Source organism: Danio aesculapii, chromosome 3 (genome assembly GCF_903798145.1).
Source record: "Danio aesculapii chromosome 3, fDanAes4.1, whole genome shotgun sequence".
NCBI lineage: Eukaryota > Metazoa > Chordata > Actinopteri > Cypriniformes > Danionidae > Danio > Danio aesculapii.
In genome coordinates, this window is record NC_079437.1 from 21,171,486 (window position 1) to 21,192,615 (window position 21,130).

At 34.0% G+C, this 21,130-nt stretch overlaps 2 protein-coding genes across 2 annotated transcripts; both read left to right on the forward strand.

Moving 5' to 3' along the window:
* Positions 1-7,342: 7,342 nt before the first annotated feature.
* On the forward strand, positions 7,343-12,780 carry gh1 (growth hormone 1). Its single transcript, XM_056453361.1, has 4 exons — positions 7,343-7,996; positions 8,151-8,267; positions 9,528-9,689; positions 12,064-12,780. Exons 1-4 carry the CDS (start codon positions 7,982-7,984, stop codon positions 12,265-12,267), a joined length of 498 nt encoding a protein of 165 aa, XP_056309336.1. The 5' UTR covers positions 7,343-7,981; the 3' UTR covers positions 12,268-12,780.
* An 837-nt stretch (positions 12,781-13,617) lies between these two features.
* Positions 13,618-20,725, forward strand: rdm1 (RAD52 motif containing 1). The gene is made up of 7 exons (XM_056450665.1): positions 13,618-13,845; positions 14,356-14,535; positions 15,899-16,021; positions 16,114-16,276; positions 18,514-18,612; positions 18,695-18,771; positions 20,231-20,725. Exons 1-7 carry the CDS (start codon positions 13,741-13,743, stop codon positions 20,321-20,323), a joined length of 840 nt encoding a protein of 279 aa, XP_056306640.1. The 5' UTR covers positions 13,618-13,740; the 3' UTR covers positions 20,324-20,725.
* Positions 20,726-21,130: the final 405 nt, after the last annotated feature.

A 21,130-nucleotide genomic window follows, 5' to 3' on the forward strand; every position in this document is an offset into this window, starting at 1 on the left:
TACAGTACACGCGGTTACTCTTTATATTCTCTTATCACATGTAAGCCACGTTAAAAACGCGACGCGTGCCGCTTTGTTTACGGATTTAACGTTAAAGGCTTTTGTGAGCTCGCGTTCCACTGCCGTTTGTCGTTGCTATGGCGATCGATCGTAAGCTAGGAGACAGGAGACTCGTGTCACTTTCCCTAGTTCTTCTGAGGAGCGTTGTGTGTGTGTGTGTGTGTGTGTGTGTGTGTGTGTGAGTGAGAGAGAGAGAGAGAGAGAGAGAGAGAGACTTGCGTCGCTTTCCCTAGTTTTTCTGAGGAGCGTTGTGTGTGTGTGTGTGTGTGAGAGAGAGAGAGAGAGAGAGAGACTCGCGTCGCTTTCCCTAGTTTTTCTGAGGAGCGTTGTGTGTGTGAGAGAGAGAGAGAGAGAGAGAGAGAGAGAGACTCGCGTCGCTTTCCCTAGTTTTTCTGAGGAGCGTTGTGTGTGTGTGTGTGAGAGAGAGAGAGAGAGAGACTCGCGTCGCTTTCCCTAGTTTTTCTGAGGAGCGTTGTGTGTGTGTGTGTGAGAGAGAGAGAGAGAGAGAGAGACTCGCGTCGCTTTCCCTAGTTCTTCTGAGGAGAGTTGTGTGTGTGTGTGTGAGAGAGAGAGGGAGAGGGAGAGAGAGAGACTCGCGTCGATCTCCCCAGTTCTTCTGAGGAGGGTTGTGTGTGTGTGTGAAAAAAGCCTTACACTATGAAGCGCGTGTGCACTGTGACTACTTTTATATAGTTGATTACCAGCTGGGCATTTCACTCTGTCTCGTGCTGAAGCCTGTGTCACTGTCGACCAATCGCAGCAGGCTGTCATCGGTCCAATCAGCGCAGATTAGCTTCGCGCTGAGGAGGGGGTTGGGAACAAATGAATCGCTGAACGATTCATATGGGAGTCGCTGGGATAATTAGGTAAAAATAAATGCAGATTATAAGACCATCAAAGTGTTTTATGACCTTGCATGCATATTAGACTGTTGTTGGAGACCCTTACAACCTAAATATGACCCTATTTCATGTATAATATGGGCTCTTTAAATACAGCTCAGTATACTCAGCCAATCTCCGGGTCTGCTGGGCTTACTATTGGCTAAGCATAAATCATTGAATTGGGGTTAAAATGAAAAAATATATATATTTTTAATATTATTCTTTTTTAAATGGATAGTTCACTCAAAAAAAAAATTTTTATTTGTCATTATTTACTTAACCTTTACTTGTTCCCAACCGGTTTGTCTTTTTTTATTCTGTTGAACACAAAAAATATATATTTTTTGAAGAAAGCTGGACACCTGTAACCACTGAGTTCCATAGTATTTGTTTTTTCTTCTGTGGAAGTCAATAGCTACAGGTAACTGATGATTAGTGTATGTATATGTATATATATATATATATATATATATATATATATATATATATATATATATATATATATATATATATATATATATATATAAAATGAATCAAAGAAACATTGACTTTCGTCGTATCTTTGCTTTTAAAATTTAGATTTGGTGGGTAATAGTACACCACCTTTTTTTAGGACTACACCACTGATTCTATAGTGCATTAATTATTGCCCAGCAGGCACACAACATCATAAGACGTTAATATTAGGTTGGATTTAGGTTGTGACGTCAGGTGACCAAAATTGAACATCTAGCCAGCGTCTAAGGACAATGTTATTTTGATGTCCAATAATGACGTCAAGTGACGTTGATATTTGGTCGAATTTAGGTTGTTAGAAAGTAACCAAAATCCAACTTCGACCCAACATTTAAAACCAACATCATATTGATGTCAAATACTGACATTTATTCATCAGGAATGGCAACCAAAATCCAACGTCTGATAAATGTCAAAAGTGTTAACGTCCACACAATGTCAAGCTGTTACATCATTAGACGTTGATATTTGGTTGGTTTTAGGTTGGACATTGACACTGAGTTCTGACGTCAACTCGATTTTCATTTCCAAACAAAATGCAATGTCCCTATGATGTTGGGGTATAACGTCAATCTGACGTTATGTTGACATTTTGTGCCTGCTGGGTGTTCATCATAGGGTAAACATCATCTTGTCATCAGTGTAAAGACTTTTCGTGCATGTAAAGACTTTGGACATCTTCTTGGACACTTTGAATACTTCCAAACAGTTTGCTGCAATTATAAATTGCCCGTGTCTTCAGGTAGTTCATTTTGATGCGATTTACCTTCTATGTGTGATTTGATTGGACTCGCAGGACTGATTTTTCAAATCCCTATAGACAAGAAAAAATAAAGTAGTGACTGCAGGTTGAAGGAAAGTAGTGGAGTAAAAGTACAGATGCTGCCCTAAAAAATGCACTCAAGTGAAAGTAAAAGTACACATTTTTAAACCTACTTAGTAAATTACAATTCCTGAGAAAAACTACTCAACTACAGTAATCTGAGTATTTGTAATTAGTTACTTTACACCACTGCAGATCAACATCAGTTATACTCTCACAAAACGTTATTAACTGCGTCATACATATAGGTGTTTTACATTTAACTTGATTGGTTAAAACACAGATAGACTAGGAAAATTTCCACGTGAGTGCGTGCGTACAATTCTGAACAATATCTCAAGCATATAAACGTCAGACATCCACTAGACCATTTAGAGCTGACTCCAGACCTGTGAAACGGATCCATAATCAAATAGAGCACACACACTTAAAATTCAATCTGTTTCTTACCCAATGCTGAGTGTACTCTCAGCCATCTTTATCAAAACCAGTATAATCTACATTCAGGCAGTTTCATCCTTACTACACAAAGTCTATCTTGAATACAAAGTAGAATCACTTTAAACAGAATAAACACATAATAATAATAATATCAAAATCACTTTAGACAGTATTAATACATAGCAATGCAAATAGGAAAACAGTTGAACAGTTGTTTTCAATCATCCAGCCCTTCAGTTCCACTCGAGGTCTCCATAACCTCTGACCTAATGTGGTTTCTCCTGAAAACAGAGTTGCAAAGAGACAGGAAAAGCACTGAACATTATTATATTAAGCAATGAGTTAACTTTATTCAAATAATCATATTAATAAAGTAATGAGAAAAAGGATAACATTGATCCATGCTGGGTCGGATTAAAAGGCAGAACTCCGAATCCATCAATACCTTCACAAAACATCAATCCAGTGATTTTTAACAATAAATATTTGAATAAAAAAATGATCCACACTATGTATTTTGGTTATAGCAAAAAACATCTAATATTTCATCCCAAAGGAAACTTATACATAAATGTGACACTTATTATGACTTCTTAAAAAAACTAATGTAGTGAATATGGTACCATTCACCACGTTCTGTACAGGTAGTATTGGTGTAATGTTTTATCTAATTCATTATTTAGCTTTAACTGTTGCAGAACACAGCGCTACTCTTATAATGCCACAACCTGAGGTGACAGCAGCTCTGAGTGTCAGGTAAACAGACTGTGCTCTGTTTTTCCGTGAAAGGGATTAAACTATTCATGTCACACTGACATTTTACAACCCCAAGACTGCTGAATATTAGAATAGGAATAGGAAAATCCTGAATAGGAAAATCCTCCCACATCCCACAGTGACAACAGACACGTATGACCTGATGTCCTCTCATAATTATTGAAAATGTGTCCTTTCGGGAGAAGATGACACCAGTTACATTACACACATCCTCTCATTACACAGACATTACTTGAAACATTTGTGCCAGCACTAACTTGTTTACCGTAATAATTTCTGTTGATTAACTTGATTCGTAATGTCACTGATAGATAATTACAACAACAAAAAATCTAAAATGAGTGGTTAAACATTTTCAGAATAGAGAGATCTCAACATAATTTAACGTGTAATATTATTTATTTATAGCAAAATGAGCAGTTACTCTAAAATAAATAAATATTAGACATGAAATAAGATTTTTGCTGCTTGTTGAATCTACTTAAACCCTATGGTGATAGGACAGTGCCAACCACTGAGCCACTGTGTAACTATACAGTAAATTTAATCCATTATTAATGTGAAATAATGCAAAATGCTTAAATGCAAAATAAACCATTTGATTCTGTTACTAATTGTTGTTTAAATGGTTTTTGAACTTTTTAAACCACAAGAAAAGTTGACAATAACAGAGTTGACACTGCCCACCATTTTATGCTTTAGCCCGAGATGCTAACCTCTAACCAGATACCGCATGGCAAGTCTGAAGCAGATATTTAATGCATTTTCCTCATATTGTTTTTAAAACCACATGTGAAAATTGCTCAAATTTCACAATAACAGAGTAGACATATAATTAATATATTATTGTTTTATTCTAAACATTCTTACAAATTAATGATAGAAGAACAAATGAAATGTCTCAGTGCCTTCCAAAGTTTCTCGTCTCATCTATCAGTGTTTTGATTCTGCTGAAAATAATATGTTGAATAAATTGAATGCAAAAAAAATTATTTGTTATTTAGAAAATTTGGATGAAAGGGATCTGATCATGATGCTTCAACACTGTTAAAAAATAAATCGATTTGTGTTGAATCAGGGAACTGGAGAGGAAGATCCAGCCGATGGTTAACCCTAGGATCCAGGAGGAACAATGCGGTTTTTGTCCAGGCCGTAATACACTGGTCCAGCTCTATTACCCTCACCAGGGTGTTTGAGGTTTCAAGGGAGTATGCCCAACCAGTTCACATATGTTTTGTGGACTTGAAGAAGACATTCGACCATGTCCCTCGTGGTATTCTGTGGAGATTGGTATTCTATTAAGGGCTGTCTCATCCTTGTATGAACAGAGTAGGAGTTTGGTTCGCATTGCTGGCAATAAGTCAGACTTGTTTTCAGTGCATGTTGGACTCCAGCAGGGCTGCCCTTTGTCACTAATTCTGTTCATAATTTTTATGGACAGAATTTCAAAGTGCAGCATTGGGACTGGAGGGGGTCTGGTTCGGGGACCACAATATTTCATCTCTGTTATTCGCAGATGATGTTGTTCTGTCTGCTTCATTGAACATGGACCTTCAGCATGTGCTGGGGCGATTTGCTGCTGAGTGTGACGCAGCTGGGATGAGAATCAGCACCTCCAAGTCCTGGTGTTGCACTGGAAAAAAGGTTGTTTGCCACCTCTATGTTGGAGGAAAGTCCTTACCCCAGGTGGAGGATTTCAAGTATCTTGGGGTTAGGTTCATTAGTGAGGGAGGAATGGAGGAATGTGAGATTGACAGGCAGATCAGTGCAGTGTCGGCAGTAATGCAGTCGATGTACCGGTCTGTTGTGGTAAAGTAGCTGAGCTGAAGGGCAAAGCTCTCAATTTACTGGTCAATCTACATTCCTACTCTCACCTATGGTCATGAGCTTTGGGCTTGAGCTTGACCGAAACGACAAGATCTCGGATACAAGAGGCCGAAATGAGCTTCCTTCGCAGGGTGGCAGGGGGCACTTTTATAGACATATAGATAGAATGAGGAGCTGTGTCACCCTGGAGGAGCTCGGAGTAGAGCCGCTGCTCCTCCACATCGAGAGAAGTCAGCCGAGGTCCCTCCAGGAGGAGGCCTCGGGGAAGACCCAGGACACACTGGAGGGACTATGTCTCTCGGTTGGCCTGATATCGCCTCGGGTTCCCTCCAGAGGAGCTGAAGTAAGTGTCTAGGGAAAGGGAAGTCTGGGGTTCTCTCCTAAGACTGCTGCCCCCACAACCCGGCCCAGGAAAACCACGAGAAAATGAATGAATGAATGAATGAATAAACATAAAACAATTATGCTGTCCCAACTAAATCTCAGGAATTGTGTTGTTTCAGCTCATTTTAAATAAGGAGCTTGAACAAGCAACAAAATATATTTTGAGTGAAAATGAATGGTGCTCTTATGTTCCATATGACTTAAAGTTGATATAACATAATTTAGAAATAAATGTGTGTCATAATACAGTATATAAAGTTTCACCAATGACTTATTTTTTTAGAGGGTTTCATATTTAAAAATGTATATAATAAGGATTTTAGAAAAAGAAAGGAATCTTGCCTGCACTGAAAAAAAGAAATTTTGCTGCTTGTTTAAATGGTTAATTACCACAAAAAATAATTTTTGTTTTAATCAGCAAGTTGAAGACAAGTGAGATGCTGTGATCCACTGCCTGCTTTCCTGGGAGAATAATCTCAGGAGTTCATTGAAGACTACCAGGTACATTAAATATATCTAAATTAGTTTAATTTGAATACGGTTCTTTAAGTGTTAAAGACATATATATTTATCCCCCAAAATGTTCATATTTGGCTAACATTTAAAACCTTGAATCACTTTATGCAACAGAGCACACATGTCTTAACATCAATACAGTCATAGCTTAAAGCAAGAGATAACATTGATAATGTTGCAACTAACTGTACAGTATTTTAATCACTTTGCACTTATGTGTATTTGACAGAATGTTGAAAGACCTGCTTAAAGCTTCACCAATCATTATGAAGATCATTGTACTGGGCAGTACAGGGGAGGAAGATGCCAACAGAGATGACCCCATCATTCTGTCTGAGGAGACTTTTTAAACTTGTTTAATGTAAAGTTTAACTCAAATTGAAATGGAATGGCAGTGTTTTTAATTCAGAAACAATTGCAATGCATCACAATTATATGAAATAATATTTTATTTAACATTTTGAATTTGAGTTTACTCAGAATAACTACATAAAATGACTAGGATTTATTAAGGATTAGGATTATTGAATAAAAATAAATTTATAAATTGTAATATATTTAAAGGTACGACTTAAATTTTACAAACAAGAAGTCAATAAAATTTACTTGGAATTCCCAAGTAAACTTAACATTTCTAATTAAATGTACTAATAATTATGGCTAATCTTTTACTTGTCAACACTTTGAAGATTTACTAGCCTTTTTTGAGTAAAAAAGTTTCCAGGCTTTGTTCAAGTAAACCCTACTTATTTTGTTACAGTCTACCTGTTTAAAATGAGTTGAAACAACACAATTCTTATTTTTTTTTGGGTGGACAACTTAATCGTTTTATGTTCAGTCCACTTAAATTTGTAAAAACCATTAAATTAACCTAATTATTAATCATTGCTGAATCTTTTTCAAATGATACAAACATTTTCAATCATATTCAGTGAATAAAACAATGCTCTTTCTACTTTTCTGTAAAAAATATACGACTAAAGGTCATGACAACAAATATTTTTATGTTTTTATAACTTGTTTTAATCAGGTTAATCAGGTTTCAACTATTTATTTTAAGTTATATAAAGTTTAACTTAATATTTTTAGTCAGTTTGACTGATGTTCACTGGGATGACATGAAAGTTAGTTTGATCCAACTTAAAATTCATGCAAAAAAAATAATAATAATTGTAAGGCAGCAAATGTAGTGCCAACATCATCCTGGAGTCATGGAAATAGCCATACACATAAATGACCGGAACTACAACACTATCCTATGGTGTCTAAATACACAATGCATATTAATGTAAAGCTCACATGAAAAAATCTCATGTTTCTGGATACGATGAATCTAAAACACGTTCATGTCACATATAAATATCGGTACACCTGAGCCAGAAAAACAAACATTTACCAACCAAGAACAAGTTTGTCTAACCTGAACGAAATGGCTGGAGGTATGTCTGTAATGTTGCAACTTATTTGTAATATACCATTGACAATTATATGTGATTTCATGCTTTTTATTTTACAGTTAAACTAATTTACTGTAAATTGTGAAATAATTTATTGAATCGTGTTTTGATGAATGAATTTATTATGGTTTGATCTTGATTGCATTGTTTAATCTCTGTGTTGTCCTCTAGCATTGGTGCTGTTACAGTTAGTGGCGGTTAGTTTGCTGGTGAATCAAGGGAAAGCCTCCGAAAACCAGCGGCTCTTCAACAACGCCGTCATCCGTGTGCAACACCTGCACCAGCTGGCAGCAAAAATGATAAACGACTTTGTAAGGGTTTCATTCGCATCTCTTCACAATAGTTGATACACCCTGTCACATTAAACAAATATGAGCAGTCACTTTAAATACGAGTCTATGATTTCTAGCATATTTGAAATTTGTTAAACATACTATTATGTACAATTTGCCATTTGTTATACAGGAGGAAGGTCTTATGCCCGAGGAGCGCAGACAGTTGAGTAAAATCTTCCCTCTGTCGTTCTGCAACTCTGACTCCATTGAGACGCCGACTGGAAAAGATGAAACGCAGAAGAGCTCTGTGAGTTGACAATATGCTTTATCAAACAAAATATATAGTAGATATTTAATATGTAAGAAAAATGGTAACACTTTGATTTAAGTATCAATTCTAACTATGGCTTATTACCTGCATTATTATTATGTTGCTGTTTATTAGCACTTTTAAAGTACATATTCTGCATGATCTTATTCTACAAATCCAACCCAATACCTCAACCCAAGTGCTACAATAATAAATATTAATAATCAGCTAATTATTTACTTAGTTAAATTAACAATTTTTGTAAATTACACAGTATTTACCTGAAATATAAACTGTATTTTACTGTAGGTAAGTTATGCAGTATGTTACTGTATTTTAAAGTTGCATTGTGAGAATGACTATATGTTTTACAATAAAGATATACATACAAATTTGTAAATACATATAAAGCAACAATGTTATCTAAATACAGTATTTTTACTTTAATTGATTTACAGTAAGTTACTGGCGAACTGCTGCCAGTAAGTTACTTTAGATTCTACTGGAAATTATTAACAGTGTAATTAGCTAGTTACTTTACTATATTTATCCTTTATTATTTAGATATTTAATTTGCAGTATACACCAACAGGGAGGTTTATATAAATAAATGAGTTTTAAAACCAAGGTACCGCTAATCTAAATAAATATCCAGTCTACTGAGCATCAACTACCATCTAAGAGAGGAGGAATTTAAAAACTTAATTGGTTAAGGGATAAATTATTGCTTTGACCTATTCCTTACACATTCAGGGACACAATATCATCCTGATGGTACCAAAATTAGAAGTTGTTGAGTCAGTCACAATTTGTTGATTGTACCTTAAAATAATGTGACCAAACAAACAAACATGCAAACAAAATGCTTGCCTATAATTAATGTTTTTGCCATTTTTACACAATTAAATTTAAATTTTGCACTTAAATTGCTCATAAATCATATACATTTTTCCCCATTTTATTTTACTAATAACATGATCAAAATGCAAAATGTCTAAAAATATATATATGTCAAAACAATCAATTCATAATTAATCATGTAATGGATTTATAAAGTATTTTTAAATGGATTTCCTTTCATTTGTAAATACACGATCAACACTCTCACATATTGCCCTAGTTTGGGAAGACCAGTTATGGGCAGCATCATAAAAAACTGTATCATATTATATAATAATAAAATTATAAATAAATAAATAAATATCATAAAATACCCAATAACATGAAAGCCTTGAACGTTATCTTCTCTTTCTTCAGATGTTGAAGCTGCTTCGTATCTCTTTCCGCCTCATTGAATCCTGGGAGTTTCCCAGCCAGACCTTGAGCTCCACCATCTCAAACAGCCTGACCATCGGAAACCCCAACCAGATCACTGAAAAACTGGCGGACCTGAAAATGGGCATCAGCGTGCTCATCAAGGTGAGGCATACAAGCTCGCTTCTTGCTCAAAAGCTGATTTGTTTTGATTCGTTCAAACTGTCATGTCACCAATAGGAGATGGATGATTTCTAATAACCCATGCACATTTGCTAATGCTTTGTACATTGCAAAACAATTCATCATTTTGGGAATGATTTATTTGAAAAACTCAAAAAAATAATAATTCTCTCCAAATGCTAGCATTAAAGTTGCTTTGAAGGAGAGTCTAGTCTGTCATATCTGCATCACCTCAGGACAGCTGTTTTGGGCTCACAAGAGCAAGTCCTTTCTGTTTCAGTGGGGAATCCAAACTAAGAACTCACAATTAAATAATGTATGGAATAATGTAAATCTGACTTAAATTACCTAAATGTGTGTTAAAAATCATGTATTTCAGGCCAATGCACATATGTAATCCTCAATGCAGTTTTTTTTAATGGGTACTGAATTGACTTTACCAATTGGTGATTGGCTCTTTTCAGTGTTGAAACTGCTGAAACTGTAGGTTGATAAGCTAAAACTTGTCACGAAAAGTAGTTAAGCTACTATTCAACTACACTTCTAAATAAATAAATAAAAAGTAGCTACATTACAAGGTACTTCCTAAAAGTAGCTAGTTACACCAAATCTTTTTATTTCACACAATTACAAAAGCATACATAATCGTTTGTTTTAGGTTAAATATTTGGTACTTAAAACTGAAACACAATTATAATGTCAAAGCTTAAGGGAACGCAAGGCACAACACGAGGTAAAATGTAACACAGAGTTTTAAGGTATTTGCTCAGTGTTAACCATGGTATGCTTTCGAGGTTTTCACCACAGTGTCAGCAGTCGTCTTCCTGCCAGTTATTGAAAAAGTTCTGCAAAATTTGGCTGAGAAACACAGGAGAAACCATATTTGAAGCATAATAGTATTTTTTAAGTATTTTAAAAAATATGTAAAAGTATGTTAGTGAAATTATATTGTGATTACCGTCTTCTAGGCTACAAGATGGAACCATTTTGAAAAATGTAAAAAAAACACAGTGACTGCTAGCCAGTTTTGAGGAAAACTCGACACAGCGGGATTAAGTGTAACAGGGTGTTACAAATAAGCCACACACTGTTGGACACCAATTAAACTAACAAAATAATTGTTGAATTTGAGTGTAATTTTGAGAACTTTTTATATTACAAATGTTTTTTAATAGAAAATATTTTTAAATAGAAAAAAATTATTGTATTGCTAATAATGCAAATAAATGCATTGTATAATAATAATGCAAATAAATACAAAATAATGCTTATCCGAAAGATAAATAAATAAACATGCTGTGCTATGTAGAATAAAAAAAAATGAGTTAAGTACTGAGGAAATATACTACTTAAAGTAAACTGAATTTAAATTAATTGTGTGAAATCTGACTTTTTAAGCATGTGTTACAACCCTCTGTCTGTTACAACTTGCCCCACGGGTGGGGTAAATAGTACATTTTTACTCCTGGCACTTTTGGCAATACTGCACAGAAACCATAGGTCTGGCGATCATACTTTCAGTGCTCATTTGTAAGAAAGGCTTGTGTGGGTTTGTTAAATTCAATTCAATTCAATTTACCTTTATTTGTATAGCGCTTATACAATGTAGATTGTGTCAAAGCAGCTTCACATAAATAGGAACAGTGTAGTTCAGTTTGTAGTGTTTAAGTTCAGTTCAGTTGAGCTCAGTTCAGTGTGGTTTAAAAAGATATGGTTTGTCTAAACCCATTACGTTGTTCATTATTTGGCCAAAACCAAAAAGTGTCACTTTGTTCCCTGCTCTCCCCTATCGTTCTATTACACAGCTTTTAAGATTCACAGTTTGTCAAAAGGCAAAGTGCAACAAATGTAGCAATAAAAAAGTGGCTAGCTACTGGAACAGCTACATTGTATCATAAGTAGCTGAGCTACTGTCAAGCTACTGAAAAAAATGTAGCTAATAGTTGAGCTCTATTTATATAAGGCTTTTCTCCATCCACATTCTTTTTCTACATAGGGGAAATATATTTTTAACAATACCTTGATTGTTAAACCTTTCTGTTTGCATCAATTCAACTCGTTATGAATGTGTTTATAACAAATTCCATGAGGAAAAACTTAATTAATTATAATGTTGTGTAGATAACTATAGTTAAAGAGCTACCATAAGCTCCCAACCGCATAACTTTTTGCTTTGGTTCTTAACTTATAAAGCATTAACACAAATTTTTATTTAAACCCCTAATGCAAATAAATAAATAAATAAATAAATAAATAAATATATATATATATATATAATTTTTTTTACACTTCTGAGTATTTCCAATAAGATTACATCCTGTTATATCTCTCTGACATCGGCATTTGATTTGCACAGGGATGTCTTGATGGACAGCCAAATATGGATGACAACGACTCCCTGCCGCTGCCTTTTGAAGATTTCTACCTGACCATAGGGGAGAGCACTCTCAGAGAGAGCTTTCGCCTGCTGGCTTGCTTCAAGAAGGACATGCACAAGGTGGAAACTTACCTGAGGGTTGCAAATTGCAGGAGATCCCTGGATTCCAACTGTACCCTGTAGAGGGCGTCAATGTATTGCTAAAGCCTGTAAAACGTTTTTTTTTTTCTCTTCTGCTAATCTAAGACCAGTTTACATTCCTAAAACCTAAAGTAACTATGATCTGGTCCTTTATATGCAGGAACGCCAAGCAGGCATGGCTGGATCTGTGCTTTATTTCCCTCCCATATTTAAATCTTATATCTACCACTATTGTATTTATTCTTCTTATTGGAGAGTATACTTATCGTTTAAAGATGTTCCTAAAACACAAATATTGATTCTTATTTAATGTTTGAATCTTATTCACAGTGGTGCTAAGCAATTCCTGGCAATATTTACTTAAATGTGCCAAAATTGACTTTAGTCAAAGTGCTAATATTGTGCTTTGGTATATATTATATCTAAAATGGTTAAAGATCAGTGTTCAAAGGGTTCACTCCCAAATGTGTGAATGAAAACATTTGTCTGATTATTCCCTCATTATTAGCTCATCCTGTTCTTTTCAAACTGTATCTATTAAAGTTTTCAAATGCATCTAATGTGTCTTCTGTTCTGTATAACCTGTTTGGTGTCATTTGTAGGCATAAGTCTTAAAATCCATATCCTGGGTATGTGGAAATTAATACTTAAAAAAAAAAAAATAAAAATAATATATATATATATTATATATATATATATATATATATATATATATATATATATATATATATATATATATATATATATATATATATATATATATATATATATATATATATATATATATATATATATATATATATATATATTGTTTAAACAAAACAACAGTGGCATAATGTAAACAAACGGTAAATTTCCACCAAATCAATAAAACATTGGTAGTTTTCATCAGGATCGTTGGTGGAAAGGTACCAAAAAAAAAAAAAAAAAAAAAAAAACTAATAGCAAACAAAACTGAAACATTGCCATATAAAAACACGACTGTGGTGTAGTGTTAAATGTATTGACGATGTAACTGCATAAAAAGCACTATAACGATCTAGATTAAATCACTTAAATTTATAATTGATGATAAATTTTATAAAAAATTTAATGATTACATTACTATAATATAATGTATCTTTCATAGCACCTACCTGACCCTTCAAGCATTATTGTTTTACAACGTAAAGTTGCAAGTCATTATATTCCAAAATGAACAAGATTACATTTCTAAAAGCGTATTATTGTACCTATTTTAGAAATAAGAACGTTCGCATGTTCTAAACAATTTCGAAAATTCTAATTTATAGTACTCTTGTTTTTTGACCTACTGATCCAATCACAGCGTGATACGTGGCATGACGTTTAAAGTGCGCGAAATGCGATTCTGTTTACGGAAGTTGTAAGGTGAGCCGTGAAGACGAGTAGACTGGTGGTTAGCATACGTTAAACAGCTTTTAAAATCCTACCAAACGTTTAAATAGTTAACCACACAGTGGTCAGGCGGTAGTTTCATTTAAAGTCCATATCTCGATGGATATTGAGGTCGATATAATTGAGTTCAAAGTCCCACTCGAAAACAACAAAACAATTTTTATCTGGGACATCCAGCCTACATTTACAGAGGCCTATATTTATGTAAGTTATATATTATATTATATTATATTATATTATATTATATTATATTATATTATATTATTATTACCTGTTGAATGACTATTGTTCAGTCACCTGCTCTGCTCATCATAACTGGTTCTAATCATTTTATTGCAAACAATAACAATGGTCCTAACGTATTTCCTGTTTCACATTTTTAATTTCCATAGCTCCCGAGAATCCAAAAAGGTACACATATTGATAAAAAACGTCATATCAGCTGTTTTAATGTTGAGATATGATTGAATTGCCTCTTGTTACAGCTATTAAAATAGTTTAGCAAAAAGCAAAAAATGTTCATGGGCCAATGGCCTCACCACATTAAAATGCTCAATAATTGTTGCAAAAAGTTTACAATCATCATTGCAATCATTTACAAATTATTTTTAAAAAGTAACAATTCCCCAAAATATCTCAGCTTTGAATATTAAGGTATTTAATTGTCCAGTTATGGCATAAAAGTGTCCAATTGTTTCCCTGTACCACTTTCAGGAGTCCCTGTGGAGCGTGTATTCGGCATTTGGAGATCTTTACCTGCTGAAAGTGTGTCCCAATGCCACGGTGGCTGAACCTGGGTTTTACGCCTTGGTGAAGTTTTACTCATCAGCTCAGGCATCTAAAGCACAGCGGGCCACTGATAAACAGTGTCTCTTCCAGAGCTCTCCTTTAAAGGTAGCTAAACCCTTATGTTCTGTTGGGGATGTTTTCATCCACTGTGGGGTGATTTTGGGACTTCATTTGGCCATAGCTTTTTCTGTGTTTCAGCTAGTAGAATGATTTTTGGTGACAAATCTTATTTTGAAGCATATTTTGAGAAAATACTTTGAATTTTTTTGAATTTTTGAAATTTACTACGCTTTTGTTATGTTAAAACATCCACTAAATTAAACCACTGTAAAATGCAGATAAATATTTTTTTCCAAATTTTCTGTTAATCAACCTCAGTCCTGATCAAAACTACTAAATTCTTTAGAAAATTACAGGATTGTAACTCTTTAATTGCCAAATTCATAAATGATGTCATTAATTTGGTGAAAAAACACTCACAAAAAATTACGTATTTTCAATGTAAAAAGTAATTGTGGACTGGATTTTTTTACTTTTATCAAAGTCTTGGACATGTAAAACAATATTGCCTTTGGTGCATTGTTTTTGATTGATTTTCATTTTTTTTCTCCCTAATTTACTGTTGGTGGCTGTTTTTGCCCCATTGACTTCCATTATAACCACATATTTTATTGCAAAACCATGACACCATATAATCATGCATTTTTGATTGTTGGTGGTTTTGCCTGTTGGAAAGAGGTCAAATTTGTAATTTTTTACTGTTGATCATCTGTTGGCACCATTAACCATTAGGTAGGCCTGTGCAAAAAAAAAAAGTTAGTTTCTGGATTTTATATGGAGTATAACAGCAAATTAAAGTATGTGTATGTGTGTGAGAGTGCGAAAGTGACCTTTGCACATTTACATTGATGTGTCTGAGAAAATCAAAATATGCATCTCAGCTCTCAGAACTACATGGAGTAAACAAAAACAAAGACTGTGTACAGTATTTATGCACCATCAAATGTGGTTTTAATGGAAGTCAATGGGGCAAAAATTAGGGAGAAAAAATGACCTAACAATGCATCAAAGCCAATGTTGTTAGTAATTGTTAACATGTCCAAGACTGTGATAAAAGGTTAAAAAAAATCCAGTCCACAATTACTTTTTATATTAAAAATACGTCATTTTGTGTGTGTTTTTTCACCAAATCAGTGACATTATTTGTAAATTTGGCAATTGGAGTTAAAATCCTGTAATTTTTTTAACAATTTAGTAGTTTTGATCAGGACTGAGGTTAATTAACAGATTTATGCAAAAAAAATTGAAAACAATATTTATCTGATGCATTATTACAGCAGTTTTATTTAGTGGATGTTTTTATCCAGAACATAACAAAAGGTAGTAAATTTGAACAGTTCCCAAGGGTTAACTCATTACAGCGACTAATATTATCTTTTTTGTAATTACCTTTCAACCAACTCCTCAGGTCCGACTGAGCACAAAGCAGAATCTGTCCTTCTATAACAGTAAACCTCTCAGCTTATCCAAATGTCACAACCTTGCCAATCACTATCTGGGCTTCGGCGGCTGGACTACTCGCATTGTCACTGTAAGCGTTGAATAGACTCTTTGCTTTAGGCTAAGTGTGCATATATTCAGGACAGTTCACAAACCTAATTTTTTTTTAAAATATTTCAACAGTTGAAGGATCTCTCAAACTGCACAGACGCTGGATGCCAAGAAGAAACAGGCCACCAGGATGTGCTTTTGAAATATGGCTGCATAATGGAGTTGAGCTTCCCACATCATGGTGTGAACTGTCAGGGGGTCGGTGTGGCAGAGGAGGTTCTTGACAGTGATCAGGGTGAGTTCGATTATTTGCCTATTTCTTATTTTAAGGGGAGTGTTTAAAAAGGTGTCTTCTGAAGGAATTAGAATATTTAACCCTAATTTAAGTAAAATATTGTATATGACTCATTTCAGTGTTTTGTATTGTTATGCCTCGTCTAGGGGTAAGGATGCATCATGAAAGGGAAGACTGCACACACAATGTCACTTTATTAAAAATGTAGAGATTTTATTTTTACAATGATTTTTTCAAACAATTTTTTTTTTCAACTTCAGGAGCTGACCTGGGCCAAAATAATAAACAAAATTTTTTTAATTCATATTCCCTCTAACTTTCCTATTTTTTTAGCTAAAGAAAAGAAAATACACTTTATTACCTAACTCCCTTGTCCACAAAAAAATCAATAAAAAGAAGGTACAAAAGAAAGTGTGTCAAGCTCCCTACTTACTATGTACAAATATTTACACTCAGCAAACAAATCCAAAAAGGGCTAAACCGCAGAGTAGCCAGTTAACAGGCAAGCACTAAGGCACTAAATAGTGTGACAGATTTTCCTCGGAAACATACACAAACTTCAATTCAATAAATCTCACTAACACACATGCACAATTTCTTTCTATGAAAGTCAACACACCACATTTTTGTATAATGAATGATTATTAAGAAACCAATATGATTGCATTTTACATATTGTATATTTAGTATAGGTTTTGCGATGAATATAGCCAATGCTGCTGATATGGCATTAAAACATAGATAGAATCCTTTATTAATCTCTTATTGTTCCATTTAGGAGAGTAATATTTAACACATTCATTATATAATTGATAAATGATTTGTCTTGAATTTTTTTTTAGCTATTAATAGTTACAGCTCACTTTAGCCATTTTTGTAACTGAATCCACTTTTTACAGTAAACCAGAGGTTATTCCCACACTTCATGCAAAGCATCATGAGGTGTCGAACAAAGGTGGATATATGTAGCTTGAGGCTCAAAATGTTCTTTATTAATTATTTCTAGAAGTTTATTGTTATATGTATAATACATGTCTTATATTTCATATCTTTTGGTTTTGTTTTATATATATATATATATATATATATATATATATATATATATATATATATATATATATATATATATATATATATATATAATATATATATATATATAAATATAAATAATTTATTTTTTAAAAATTCAATTTCAAATATATGACTGATGACAATGGAATGCTATTTCTTCCTTATTTTGATGGTTTATTTTCCTATACATATATTTATAAATGCCTGCTATATTTATCCATAAAATAAGCGCTTGAATTTGATATGCTTTCTACATATAAACTCACCGGCCACTTTATTAGGTACAACTTACTAGTACCGGGTTGGCCTGTCTTTTGCCTTCAGAACTGCCTTAATCCTTTATGGCATAGATTCAACAAGGTACTGGAAATATTCCTCAGATATTTTGGTCCATATTGACATGATAGCTTCATGCAGTTGCTGCCGATTTGTCGGCTGCACATCCATAATGCGAATCTCCCATTCCACCACATCACAAAGGTGGATTAAGTTCTGGCGACTGTGGATGCCATTTAAGTACAGAGAACTCATTGTAATGTTCAAGAAACCAGTCTGAGATGATTCACAATTTATGACATGGCACGTTATCATACTGGAAGTATCCATCAGAAGATGGGTACACTATGGTCATAAAGGGATGGACATGGTCAGAAACAATACTCAGGTAGGGCTTACTAATGGGCTTAAAGTGTGCCAAGAAAATATCCCCCACACCATTACACCACCACCACAAGCCTGAACCGTTGATACAACATTCTTCCCCATATGATGCTTGGTTTGAACTGCAGCAGATCGTCTAGACCATGTCTACATGCCTAAATGTGTTGAGTTGCTACTATGTGATTGTTAAATTTGCATTAACAAGCAGTTGGACAGCTGTACCTAATAAAGTGGCCGGTGAGTGTATAAAAACATGTATTTATTTCAATGGGAAGCATGTTGGGAATTTTCTTTAAAATGTTTAATTTATGAATTTTATGGCAAATTACAGTAAAAAAAAAAAAGCAAAAACAATTATGTTTTTCAAAAGTGTAGGTAGTATCAACTGAAGCACATACAATGAATAATAATAATAAAAAAACACCAACAAATAAAAAGGTAAATAATAATGTGGCTTAACAAAAACTACAGCATATGACGTAATAACATCTGCTAAAATCTTGTAGATCCAGAGGAAAAGCTGAGAAAAAGGGGGGCACTAATGAAACGAGCCAAAGATAAAGCTGTGGGGGTTGCGTTTGAAAAAGTGCTGCTCATAATCCTGGGTAGGTATCACCATAATTCTTTACAAGTGTTGAACAACACAACTCTGATAACATTCATGTCATGTAATTATTGTCCCTGTAGGAAATGGGAAAGTAGCAATTGAAATCAAGTGTGATCCAGATGAGATCCTTCCCGAAGAAAACTCAGGAGTCATAAAAGTATGTGTGTTCCTTGAAGCTCTTTAAACATTCAAGTCAAGGATCTGTTATATTTATTATACAGAGCCCTTTAACAATACTGCCACTAAATATGAGTAAACAAAGGCTGCAAAATCTTTATTGTTTACCTTTCAATCTTTGGCTCAAAAAAGATGCTTAAGTTTGTTTTTGTAGGAAAGTTTCAAACTATTTGTGATGATGTCAGATTGGACTTTCTGACCTCAAGACTCAACTAACTTCTGCAATTTTCCATATGTGATTTTTCTTTTGGCCATTCGAACCATCAATTCGCTCTTCCAGGCTGATTCATAACACTTTTTTTCTAGAATAAAATTTTGAACAAAAGATCAAAAAGTGAAGCAAAGACATTTGTTTCACAGCCTTCTTTGCTTATATTAACCAACAGTGGGGATAAACAGAGGAGTAAACTATACAGTTCAATCGTCATTTACCCTATTATTGGAAAGGCTCATAAACCCATACCCAGCTAATTATAATCTAATTTAGTTATTTTCCAGGGTCAAGATTAGTATTAACCATGGTTATAAGGTACTGATGACAGACCAAAGCTTCAAAACGAAACATCCAATAGCTTCGCAAAATGATTAAACAGACAAAACGCAGACAAAACATGGATTAAAATAATCTTTTTCAAACACACTACAAATGTAAATTGAATCAGATGCACTTAGGTGATCATCTAATGTAATTAAATATTAAGCATTTTAATATGCGTTCTTTATTCAAGGGATAATCAACGGTTTGCTTGGCGTCAAAGAATTTTAAATGCACGACATGTAGGCAAACAGTAGTGTGCATAATGGCTTTAACATTAAAATCAAAGTTGTGCATCACAAAAACGCTCCGCAACCCACTCAAAACTGTGTTGACACCCACTTTCGCATAGAGAATTACCAGTTGAGAAATGCTGCTCTTCAAATTCAATTCCTCGAGAGCCGCAGCTCTGCACAGTTTAGTTCCAACCCTAATTAAACACAGCTGATCAAACTAATTAAGTCTTTCAGTCTTGTTTGAAACCTACAGGTAAGTGTGTTAGGGCTGGAACTAAACTGTGCAGGGCTGCGGCCCTCCAGGAATTGAGTTTGACATCCCTGTCCTACCGGAAGGCGCTGGTCGATATGGTGCCCTCCATGCAGCAACACAGAAAAAGGTCCATATTGTTAGTTTCTTTGTGTGCTTTGGTAAAAAGGACAAGAGACCATTAACTAATAACATTCCGTGGGGTAAAAAATGTCTCCATAAATGTCTAAAAACTAGTTAAACTGTTTCGAGATCAGGTAAAAACTATGAAATTTGTTCAGTGATTCACCAGTATGGGGAGTTCTTAGTACACCTGCATGATAAAAGTGATCATCGTGCAGCATCATGAAGCAGTCACGACTTGGTCAGTGGTTTAGCAACAGCCAATCTGCACTTTATCAACTGCTTTATTTGGCAGGTAAATGACATCTCCTGGACTGAGATTGAAGGTGCTGACAGTAATGCAGAGGAGGATTTCCTATGGGACTTCACAGAGGACCTTCCTCATTGACACCCACTCAACACACCAATGTTTTCCAGATAAGTGACCACTGAAAACGGGACATGGATTCTTTTTAATGTTTAGTATTGACCACAATGCCATGGGTGTGCAGGATTATGGTCAGATTTTATGATAATCCTCTCAATTTTAGTTCATCTGACCTCAGGTTCCTCTTCTCTGTTTCTAAAGTGATTCTCTGTTTTTTATGTGGCTGATACACCAAGGCCACAGGCTGGGGTTTTAAAGGTCAGCTCACATTTCAAGTCATTTCAGAAGGATTTTAGGGAAGTTCAAACTTAATTATTGTTGTCCATCTCTATGTGTTTGGTGTAATTTGGAAATACGCACTACATTAGAATACCTAAAGTATGTTTTAGTATGTACTAAATAAATACTCTTTGTGTGTTGTGATATTTGATTTTGAATATTATTTGGCTGAATATATATTTTTAATCAATGTCAATATAGTATTACATCCTCATCATATACGTCTCTCTTTTTTCGCTTTTATTGCTTTTGTTTGCTGCTGTTATCTAAATAGTTTAAATTACAATTTATTTTTTATAATTTTAGTTTTTTGTGTTTTTTCTAGTTTAATTAGTTTTATTATTGTTTAATTTATTTGAAAAATACACATCAGTTTAAACTAAATGAAAGTGAGAAATATTTCCTTAAAATCTAGACTGAAATAAAATAATTTTAAGATTTTTCTTCAATTGTGTGACTTAATTCTTATTTTAATAAAATAAAATTAATACAATTTATTAAAATCTGTAAATTTGTACTAATTGTTGACTATTTGCTTTTTTTATACAT